General features: G+C 45.1%; 2 protein-coding genes across 6 annotated transcripts; both read right to left on the minus strand.

Annotated features, from left to right (window-relative positions):
* Positions 1–4: 4 nt before the first annotated feature.
* On the minus strand, positions 5–1,954 carry LOC117898696 (zinc finger protein weckle). Its single transcript, XM_034808311.1, is given in 5 exon segments — positions 5–118; positions 120–198; positions 259–608; positions 667–1,650; positions 1,708–1,954. Coding segments are annotated over 5 exon segments (1,653 nt in total). The 5' UTR covers positions 1,894–1,954; the 3' UTR covers positions 5–64.
* Positions 1,955–2,152: 198 nt separating this feature from the next.
* Positions 2,153–10,580, minus strand: LOC117897212 (bestrophin-2). Of its 5 annotated transcripts, none has more exons than XM_034805917.1 (8): positions 10,090–10,580; positions 7,222–7,440; positions 5,918–6,028; positions 5,101–5,857; positions 4,645–5,037; positions 3,313–3,970; positions 3,167–3,211; positions 2,153–2,749 (listed from the first exon to the last, which is right to left on the minus strand). In XM_034805917.1, the coding sequence occupies exons 2-8, from the start codon at positions 7,290–7,292 to the stop codon at positions 2,436–2,438; spliced, it is 2,349 nt and encodes a 782-aa protein (XP_034661808.1). In that variant the 5' UTR covers positions 7,293–7,440; positions 10,090–10,580; the 3' UTR covers positions 2,153–2,435. The 5 variants fall into 5 exon arrangements, with proteins under 5 accessions (XP_034661808.1, XP_034661810.1, XP_034661807.1 ...); XM_034805919.1 differs by having other exon boundaries at positions 4,795–5,037; positions 10,086–10,580; XM_034805916.1 differs by having other exon boundaries at positions 10,086–10,580.
* Positions 10,581–11,171: the final 591 nt, after the last annotated feature.

Consider the following 11,171-nt stretch of genomic DNA (forward strand, 5'->3'; position numbering starts at 1 on the left):
CCATTTTGTCTTTAAATAAACTTTATTGTAATACGTTCCTATTGAATACGTTTTGTATGGGGTCTCACAGATCCCCAACCAGTTCGTAGAGTATCTCATTCTCTGCTGCCGTGTCCTTTGGCTGGAGATTCACTGGCACTCCCATTCTTTTTGGCCTTCTTTCTGAAGCGCTTGGCGGGAGTTTTGATGCGTTTAGAGCTATTTAATGATTAAATATGTAATAATTGTTGAGGGTTGAGTCTTAATCATTGTACTTACGCCTTTGCCAGCTCTGCGATGACGGGCAAAAGTGTGGAGCGTGTCACGCCTTTGGATTCCTCCTCTTCCAGCTCCTTGGGATGCGCCTTACGCTTATGCGATCGACAGTTTGAGCCATTGGAGAAGTCCTTGTCGCAGAAATTACACTTGTACGGCCGTATGCCCGTGTGCAGGATGAGATGGGACTTTAATGTTTTGGTACGCTTGAATTCCGCACCGCACAGCTCACACTTGTACTGCCGCTCGTCGGAGTGGACTATTTTGTGCTTGTTGAAGGTTCGCCGCGTCTTGAGTTTCAGTCCGCAGATATTGCACTCGTAGATGGTGGCACTGTGAGTGTCTGAATGCACCTGAAAGTGGGTTTAGAGATAAGTGATGCTCGCAGATGGCTCCATGGTTATACTCTACCCTGAGTCTGGCCTTGTTCTTGAAGCCCCGATGGCAGATGGGGCATTCAAAGGGACACTCGTCGGTGTGGACCAGCTTGTGATCATTGAGCGCGGCAAGAAAATTGAAGCTCTTGGCACAAATGTCGCAAATAAAAGGCTTTATCTGCTGATGGATGCCTTCGATGTGGCGCTTGAGGGTTCCCGGCGTAGTGAAAAGCTTCGAACAGTGGGGGCAGCGATTGTCCGCCTTGTCCTTGGCCGGCAAGTGGCTGCGCTGATGGGTCTGCAGCTGAGGCACTGTGGGAAAGCTTGCACCGCATTCCATGCAGTCGAGATTTGGCAAGTCGTTGGGCATGGTATTATGCACCTCCAGCATGTGCCGCTTGTATGCATTCGGTTTTTTGTAGGGTTTGCGACAGATTTCGCATTTGTATGAGTAAATGGTAGGTTTCTCGTCCTGCGAGTTTGCCACGGAGTCATCCTCCGCATCCGATTCTGTGTCCATGGCGAGCGAGCTTTTGTCATGTTCTACATCGAGCGGAGTCTCTGGCGGCTCTTCCTCATTATATTCCTCGTCTTCGCTTTCTTCTATTATGTCGGACTCCTCCTCGTAGCACTCCTCTATTATTTCATCCTCCATGCAGCCTGCAGCATTTTCCTCTGCCTCAACGTTTTCATCTTCTGCTTTGACATCCTGCTCTGGCTCCTCCGCCACCTCCGCCTGCACCTCCTCTTGTACTGCCTCTTTCATCACTTTCTCCTGCAAGCGCCGAGACGGTGCCACGGTGACTGCTCTCGACATGACATGCTTCCACTCGTCAGTCAGTAGGCCGCAGTCCGTTCGGAGCTCCTCATAGTCCACAGACCCATCCTGCTTTAGGTTCTGCAATCTATGGAAGAGCGTCTGAACGCGTCGCACACGTTCCGAGAACTCAATCAGGCACTCCATTAGCGTAAAGCACTCGACACACAAGTGGTTGCTCAGCTCGTCCTCCATTTTGATCTGAAACAATAAGTTTGGCTTAAATCTGTATATTTTGCCAAAGTGAATGTATCGTACATCCACCCAGAAGTATTTGCCAATGGCCATGGCCAACATACTCGTCCAGGAGGACTGTTGTTGGTCCTCTTGCCTCGCATAGACGTCTGCGTTCTGTGGATGATCCTTGGCGCACAGGCGGCACCATTTGTGCCAAGCGGCTGGACCTGCATTGGCTGCTGCCCCCTCAGCTCCGTGGTTGGTCATTTTGAAACAGCAATCATCGAATACAAATTATAAACTAAAAATTGTTATTTATGTTTTGTAAATGGACGCGGTAGGGCAAAAATAGTGGATTCTCAGATGGTAGGGATGCCACATCACTAAAAAAGGATACAATTTGTGGTATTTTGAAAATACCAAATAAAATAGTTTCATGTTAGGATCAACAGGTGTCGCTGTTGCTAATCACATCTGTGTATGAAAACAAATTCAAATTTTCAAAATTACCCAACAAAAATAAAGATTAAGTGCAGTTCTTTTACAAAAATAGCTTATATTTGTAAAAATTCAAATAACTTTCTACTTAGCGTTTAGTATAGTGTGTGTTTGTGTTATCAACAGCGTTAGATACATGGGTCCATCCTTACTCAAGCTCGTCTAAACGTTATGAGCATTCTTAATTTTTAGAATATTAAGTTGATCGGCGTTAAGCTTAGCAGCTCGGCTAAATTAGATAATGCACTAGACTTAGGCTACATAATTGTACGACACAATAATTGTACAACAAAATACTACTGGGCGTCGCTTCAGCTGCCATTGGCGGCATTCTCCGACTTCATTGTGGAACTGGGCCCAAGATCTCCGGCGGCGAGCAGATCTGCACTTGAGGCCGCAGCCGTGAGTACAGCATTCGCTTGGGCAGCCATGGAAGCGGCCACAGTCGCGGCATCAACGCCCGGAGCTGTGCTGATGGTGCGTGCCAGATTCTTTTGCTGGCGCACGAGCTTTTCCTTTTCGCGGGCGGCCTTCAGCTTCTCAAAGTCATCGCCCTCGTCCTCGGGCTCGGCAGCGGTGCTGCTGGCCAGCACATCATTAGAGGACTTCAGGTCCATGTTCTCCACTGCAAATACATGCGGATAAAGAGATAAGTCGTGTTATAAAAGAAGAAATGAAGGAAGAACTCAAGTAATACGTGCAAAGACTATAAACAGAGCTAGGACTAAGGCAAGGAGCCGAGGTACCAATGAATTACGCTTGGAACGATGTCTACCTACACGGTAGCCCGGAAAAGCTACGGAGAATACAATAATGCGGGGGAGACGGGTCTAAGCTTGGGTTAGTACTTAACAAGGTGTGGGGGCAGCGCTCTCAAAAAAACACATGCCAATTGTTACAAATAACTATTTAAAAATAAAACAAAAATTACAAAAAAAAGAGATAACGTAAATGAAAATATTGTAAACCAGCAACGATTACGCAGAGCAAGCTAAAGAAGGATTCGAACAAGTTACTATGGCCAATGGAGGATGAACATTACCGTTCGTGATGAACCACCTGAAAACCTGCGGTGCATCGGGTCTCTCTTTATAATTCGCGAATTGATTGAAAAAATGAAGATACACAAATGTTAAATATGAGTTTAAGAAGCACCCTACCCACTCCAGCATCCGCTTCATCACTTACCCGTCTCCCGGCTGGCAGCCTTCTGCTGGTCATACAGCGACTTGGTGCTGTCTCCCACGGGGGAGCTGGGCGCTGTGGCAGCGTTCGACAACAGCGAGGGACTGCCTCCGGCTGGAGCCGACGTGCTCAGCAGAGCATCCACTCCTCCGGGCGGGAAGAGGCTGGGCTCGTACTGGGACTGGGCGCGATTGTACTCCACAGGACGTGACGGAATGTCCACGGGCTCGGAATGAGCCGGCGGTGGCTGCAGTGGTGCAGAGACTCCGCCTGCCGTTCCCGGTCCAAAGATATTCATGACATTGGGTCGCGGCTCGTTGGCGCGCATGGAGGTGATGGTGGCCTGCTCATCCACCTCCTCGATGACTTGTTGGGTGATGCGCAAGCTTCCAGCTGGCTTGCCAGCCGACGTGGCCGATCCCACGTTTCCAGCCGTGAGACTGGCCGAACTGGCGCTGGACGGGAACTTGTAGGGTTTCTGATCATCACTGGGCGTGGCCGATCCCGGCCGACTGTCGTCGCGACTGAGGAACCTCTTGAGCGCCGAGGCCACAGTATTCACGCGGGACAACGTGCCCGACACACTGACCAGCGAGGGGGACGAACCCAAGCGCATTTTTCCATTGCCTGCCGAGAAGTGAATGCCACTGGCATCATCCGCCTGCAGGAGAGAATTGGTACGTTAATGAGGGAATATAAAACATAATGAAATTGTGTTGTGCTGTCGGTTTGCCTGACACCATTCAGTGCGGTAAAGTTTTACTTTTGGTGCAGTTGAAAGCGTTTTGAAAGTCGTGCAGTGCGTGGTGCTGTTAGGAGGCTTTAGGCTGTAGGCAGATTGATTAGAATAGTTAGAATCAAAAGTTAGTATGCATAGTCTTAGGGCCTAAAAGGAGAGAGAGAGACACAAACACCATCTAAGATCAAGCACCGTGTACAAAAATTATAAATTAAATTTGATTATAGAAAAATATTTATGTTATCTCTGTAACTCAGAGATCTCCAAAGATCTCCGGACCTCTTCCGTACCACAATGCTTGATCTGCTTAACTTTAAACACTTTTCACATTCGTTTATATTTTATAATAAATATATTTTTATATAACTACCAAGCACCGTTGTGATTCAGAATGCCAATGAGAGGAGTGTGATCCCAAAATGAGCGAATAGGAGGTTAGAAACTTTTGATTTTGATTAGATTTTGTTTTTGTTTTGGATTTTCGAGACTGGTCACATGGACAGATGAACGAATTGTTGTTTGACTGATAACCAATTGAGAGTCTGGTGCCAATGGTTCGTAACGCTAGAAAATGCTGCCAACGTTCTGATTCTAACCTCCTCATCTGGCGAGCCCTTGGGAAAGTCATAGGTCACTGTCTGCAGTGGCACGCCCTCCGCCTGCTCGGCGACAGACGGCATTGTGACCACCGATTGTGTTGTGGGAGCACCGGCAGTAGTGGCGGCAGCGCCATTATCATTACCAACCATTTCATCGATGCGCACGGAGGACATCGTCGAGGGCATGGCCGCACTCTTGGGCACCTCGATCTTGGCAGTGGACGGCTCCGGGTGATTCTCGCGGAAACGCTCCGCCGCTATGGTGTAGGGCAGCTCGTTGGGGAAGACCTCGTCCCAGTACTGATCCTTGAGCAATTCGGGATGATCGTGATGCATCTCGTCGACAATCAGATAGGACACCTGCAGATTGCGATCAACCATCCAGTTCACCTGCAAGAAATATTTACATAAAGGTTAAAAGGAGGTCCTTGGATGAGTCTGTGTTATGTTTACCTCAAAATCATCATCATCCTCGCCAAAAGGATTGATCAGGGACTCGGCCACCTTCAGCCAGCCCATGTAGAAGAAGAACTGCAGCGTGGTGAAGACGGGGAAGTACAGATCCACCTTGTTCAAGTAGCTGGTGTTGCCCACCACCTTGCCATCGATCCACTGCTGTCCCATGCAGCAGGTGAGAAAATATGAGTACACGGCCAGAGTCACCACCTGGGTGTATACCAGAGGCACACTGATCGTATCGTAGCTGATCAGGAGACCGCACTGGCCCCGGAACTTGTTCAGCTCATCGATGATCGTCTTCACGGCAAAGTCATCACGGATGCGTCCCTCCTTCCGGGCGCGTGTGATAATGCTGGCGGCCCAGACAATGGGCAGCCAGTGCTTGGAGGGCCTCGGAAAGGATTTGTTCATGGTCTCGATGATGGTGCGCTCATTGTCGTTGAGCAGACCAGCCTCCACCAGATTGTCGAGGCCCGGGAAGCGCTTCTTCACACGCGGCGACACATTGGCCAGCACCATGGTGAGGCAGAGGCACGCATATCGCATGATTGTGCGCCTCATCATGCGTCCACGCTCGTCCTGGCCGTGCACATTGGAGCTGACAAAGACGGCGATGGGATCGGGCCAGGGTATCGAGGTGTACTGGTTCCACCAGCGCGTCATCACAATGGACACATAGAAGCCCAGCACGAAGGATAAGGGAATGAGATCACTATAACTATCGCAGTACTGAACGATGGCCTCGAAGGTTCTGCAAGTGGTTCAGTTAGTAAATGTGTAAAAGATATAACAAAATGCTGGGTATACTCACTCTTTCTGTGCGGGATTCAGAGCGAAACGATATACCATATTGATAACATAGTAGATGGTCAGGAAGGCCAGCAGATCCAGCCAGACCAGCTTGTAAATGCTTCCGCGCCATCTGCAAAAGGGAAAGGATCATAAAGTTAAATTGGCATGCCACTCGACTTATATTTATTATGCGGTAGATACATCAGCCTATATAAATAGACTCAACACGTCAGGCTAATCAGCATATAGCTGAATATTGACCCTTATCGGGCCACAGTGGCAATCGATTGTTACGGATTCTCCACGGAGTTGATAGCACCTCCAATCTGATTATCCTCTTCCGTTTGGCAGCGTCACTCTGTCTGAGGATGAGGCATGTGCCTCGGTAACTGGAACTCCTATGATTGGCGACGTCAGGGCCAAAGTTAGCCCTCAGATGTTATGGGCCGATAACATTGGCCACTTGTTGTTGACAGTGAAACGTCATAAAATACATTTGGCTGGAGCACAAAGTGTAAACATTGCCTCCCGAACTGCTGTGTGCTGTCTACGTCCACGGCATTTGCACAGCTTATCAGTCGAATAATGCGTGATATAATAAGTAAAGACTCGTACGATATCTTATTCCAACTGGGAATGGCCAACAGCGGTTGCCCTTTAATCGGCCAAGCAGATAGATGAAGGCAACAAAAATAACAATATTTATATGGTTTTTGGAAACTTTTTGAAAAGTATTTTTAGAGTAAACGCAGCTGATTCACGGTCGCAGTGGGAGATTCCGTCTCAGGTGGATGTAAACAAATGCTGATAACGCATTTATTAGATCATCAACAGTTCCATTGATTGACCTATCATTAGTAATAATCGCAATAATCATGCGTTATCAGTTACGCGTGGAAGCAGGATACGGGGAAAAGGCACCCCACGAGTGGCTCTTCATTATTAAATTATAACTCACACAACAAGCCCTGACAGATGTCAGACATAGCGTACATTCATGTGACTACATCAGGTTCAGATTACTACCCACACTGATAGGGGACAGACACACTCTCTGTGGTGGAGGAGCAATTTCAGTGCAGTTTTGCATCATGAAAGAAAGTGGACAAATTCTACAAGTGTAATTTGCATTTGCCGCAATTGTTCGGACTGCCGTTCTGTGTGTTCTGTGTGGGGTTATCCCTACCAATTGTCTGAACTGTGTCAGTGCTCTATAATTAACAGACAGCTAGCAATTTCGCACTCTCTATCTATATATATGCTCAATGACTTGCCCACTTCGTGTGAACAATGTATATACGTTAAGACTTTAACTTCACTCACCTGAGCAACAATTTGAGAAAACAGCCAAAGCCGCGACAAGTGGCCACTTCACCTGTATACGTAATTGTCATTTTTGCACTCTTGTTTTATTCCTCTACACTATATTCGTATATGTTTTGTAGTTCTTTATTATAGCTGAGATTGTACGGTTGTAGTCCCTCGATGCTGACTCTCTCTTATCGCGCCTCAGTCATCACTTTTTTTGTCAGAATTCATTTGCTAAAACAAAATGAGATAAACCAAATTGTGTTCTTGTTGAGTAAAGAGAGACACAGAGAGAGACCTTTGCGTTATGTAAGGTTAGATGTGAGTAACTTTACCAGGAACCGCAGTCCGGAAAAACAACATCAACTACAACAACAACAGCAACTATAATGCAATTTATAATTCAAAAATCGATATATTTTTTCACAATTAGACATGCGATGAAACAAGCAAAAAGGGAAACAACCTACAAGGCGGAATACAATTGAAATGCATTTAACATTTAAGAGAAATGTCACAGTGTGGGTCTGGTTACATTAATTGCTGCAATTTATATTAATACTACATACATAAATGTACATATATGTATGTATGTAAAAGTTTATCTTCTATACCGATGCGAGTTTAAATGGGTGGAAAAACGTCAGACGCTTGCGTGTGGGCGATGCCAGAGCCACAGCCTCATGCTAGGCGGTATCTCCATTTGATTTCGAGAGGTGTCCATGGGGGTCACTCTCCAGCGATTAGATGCCAATTACGAGACAGACAAACATAAAGTTCTGTATTGAATGGCACTTATTAATGTTTGGCATATACTCGTAAGACAAGGGAAAACAATATGTAATGATAATCGAGTTCAGATGAGCTCATTTGTTGGTAAATACTACACACATATGTATGTACATATGTATGTATGCATGACGATGTTTGAATGAATTTCCGTCATAAAAGAGAGACAACGAAAAATGCGAGAATTTCTGCGAACCAGCGCCAGCTAATGATCAGAAATCACACCACGAACTGGGCATCAAGCTCCTACTATGCCATATACTTGTATATATGTACATATATAAATATATAAGAGCAGCTCTGTGCCATGTGATCCCAGCATTTAGTGGGGAGAACATGACATCATTTATAGGTAGGCCTGACGCAAGGTAGAGTTCCAAAATGATCGCTTATTCTACATGGATTTTATTTGTTTGGTTTGCTGTATTGGGCCCTGGCTCATAAATATTGTACAAAACAATTAGTTAACTTTTAATACTAGAGGTTTTCTGAAATTGATTAGAAAATACATATGTACATACGAATGTACATATGTATGTATGTACATATGAGGGTTTCATTTACTTAGTTCCCTTGGTTTAAGCTGCTGCCAGAGTGGCAGATGCCTGAGAGCGTGTTTGTACTTGGATAAACAAACAGAAAGCGCGATAAGAACGAGACTTTCGACTGGATATATAGTAGGTATAAAGCGAATGCATGATTTGGATGTACATATGTATGTACAGTAAATAAATTACTGCCAAATGCAACAAAGAAGGATAATAATTCATTGAGTTCATGTGCCGAAATGCTGACATTACAAATCTTTACAACAAGCAGACCCAGCCGGAACCTAATTGAGTCCAGTCTTGAGTGCAGGGGAGCCCTCAATCGAATTCGCTCACCAAACGAAAGTGCCACTCGAAGTGATATACAACTCATTGTCTTCTTTGTCACATACGCTTTCCAATTGTTTATTGCATGGCAGTTATCAATGTGCATTCTTCAAGAGAACTGACCTCTTAGCGGCGTATAGTAGTAAATACTCATGATGCATTTCACTGACTGGGAACAATATTTGCCGAACAAACAGAGCAAAGACAACATTGTTGACCTATAAAGACGGAAAAATTCGGTCAGTCATGTATGCCGCGATATGACTGGGCATGTCATTGGCTTTATCTTTCGTATTTGCATAATGCTCAATATTCTTTACAGTGAATCAAATCTAACGACAACATTCGAATTCAAATCACCGAGGTTAATGACATTTTCAACGAGTACAAGTATTCAGGCGTCTGTAGAGAATTGTCAGTGGGCCAGAAAGGCGCGTGGCTAAATTTAAATAATGCTCAATATTTGCGTCTTTTGGCGCAGCAAACACTGCAGTTTCTTGAATGCTTCACGAAATTTGGGCATAAGCTGCAGAAGAGTGGGTTTCGTTGAGGGACAGATTGAGGTAGAAAATAATTATAATATTATTATTTTGATAAATTTGTTTTTGGGCGACCTATCTTAGAGGTTTATAAATAGCTATGTTTCGATGGCCAAAGTAATTTGCGTTGAGACTGCAGTTGGCAAAGATGAGTCATGAAGCAAAAACATGCACAGATATGTACATACATATGTACTATGTACAAACTTATGCAAATATGTACATACATATGTACATATATGATATCCTATGTACAGTGAAAATTCTGCTGGTTAGACACTCTTCAGTTTGTCGTATCGTATGTTTAAGCACAGTTTTACATCAGTTATATCGGAACTCAAAATTTTATTCTTCTACTCTTCTACTCTACTACGAAATTATCTTTTCTTTGCTTTGCTTTGCTTTCAAGGGAGATATCTGGAGCCATGGAAGCTGCTACAACAGAGATAACTTCCTTTTATATGATTTCTGAACAAAGGGCGTTTGGGATGTTGCAAAAACAGTCTTTGCTTTTGTTGTTCTTTGACTCTCCAATCGATTTTGAATTTTGTTAGTCACGCGGTGGAAGCACAGTTTATAGTTGTATTTATAGTTGAGTAGCTGTTTCTATGGTTGTTGCTGTTGTTGTTGTTGCTATTCCCAGCCATGCACTGTTATTAAATCGCATCACGGTCACTTACATTTACAAGCGAATGCTATTATTTGTGCATGTTGTTGCTGGGATTTACGGCACGCAATGCAAAGTAGCAAAACTGAATAGATTTAAGCATTAGCCCCGCTCAGGTAGGGTATGGCGGCTGAAGGTAAGAAAACAAAAACCCTTCCCACTGTTCACACACAATCACAACAAGAAGACACACGCACGGCGTACACTGAACACGCACACTTGGACGGGCACGCGGTCGCTTTTGGTCGCTTGTTCGCTTGGGTTTTTGTGTTTTTCTTCAGTCCTCGCCTTTATGCTTCACTATTTTTTACGTTGTTTCCGACGTTTTAGTTGTCGCTGTCGTAGTTGCCGCCGAAGTTCTTTCCACACACACAGACACAAATGCAGCCATGCCCGACACAACAGTCATTCAAACAAAAATCGCGTACGGGGCCCGTGCTCTGCTTTGGTCTGGTCTTAGCCGTTCTCTCTCTTTTTTCCGAGCACACTCCACGACAGACTGTTTTGAAATGAACCAACAGCCAACAGCCATGCGAAAATCATGCACGGAGACCATTAAGAAACTATATAAGGTGGTCTCGTCGGCTACTTTCGCTTTTTTTTTCACCCTAGAGTTCAGTACATGCTTGCTTGTCGCCTCCGCACTATATGCCATTTAAGTTTTTGAAGCAGGAATGTTGCAATTTATTTTAGAATAAAGAGCCTAAGCACACTCCATTGTCGTTTGACTCCCACTTATTGCTCCCACTTACTGACAGCACTCCTAGTGTGCCGATCTGCCGACGAGACCACCTTATATATAATAATCATGGAGACGCCGACAGCTGTTTTGAAAAAGAGTGCAAATTGTCGGTGTTGGTCGGAGAGCAGCCACCCGAGAGCGAATTGAAGCAGGCAGAAACTCGTTGTGAGAGCGAAGGGAGATAAGCTGAGCGCAGGGCTGGAGTCGGCGGACATGCGGGTGGGCGCCTGACTTGATTTTATAAATCATTCATGTGTAATTGAGTGCCTGAATGAAACTTTTTTAGAAACTGTGGCATATCTTTAGGCACTTCCTTACGGCATCGAAGAATCAACTTCAGAGTGTGTTTGGTG

The sequence above is a fragment of the Drosophila subobscura genome, chromosome O (genome assembly GCF_008121235.1).
Source record: "Drosophila subobscura isolate 14011-0131.10 chromosome O, UCBerk_Dsub_1.0, whole genome shotgun sequence".
Lineage (NCBI taxonomy): Eukaryota > Metazoa > Arthropoda > Insecta > Diptera > Drosophilidae > Drosophila > Drosophila subobscura.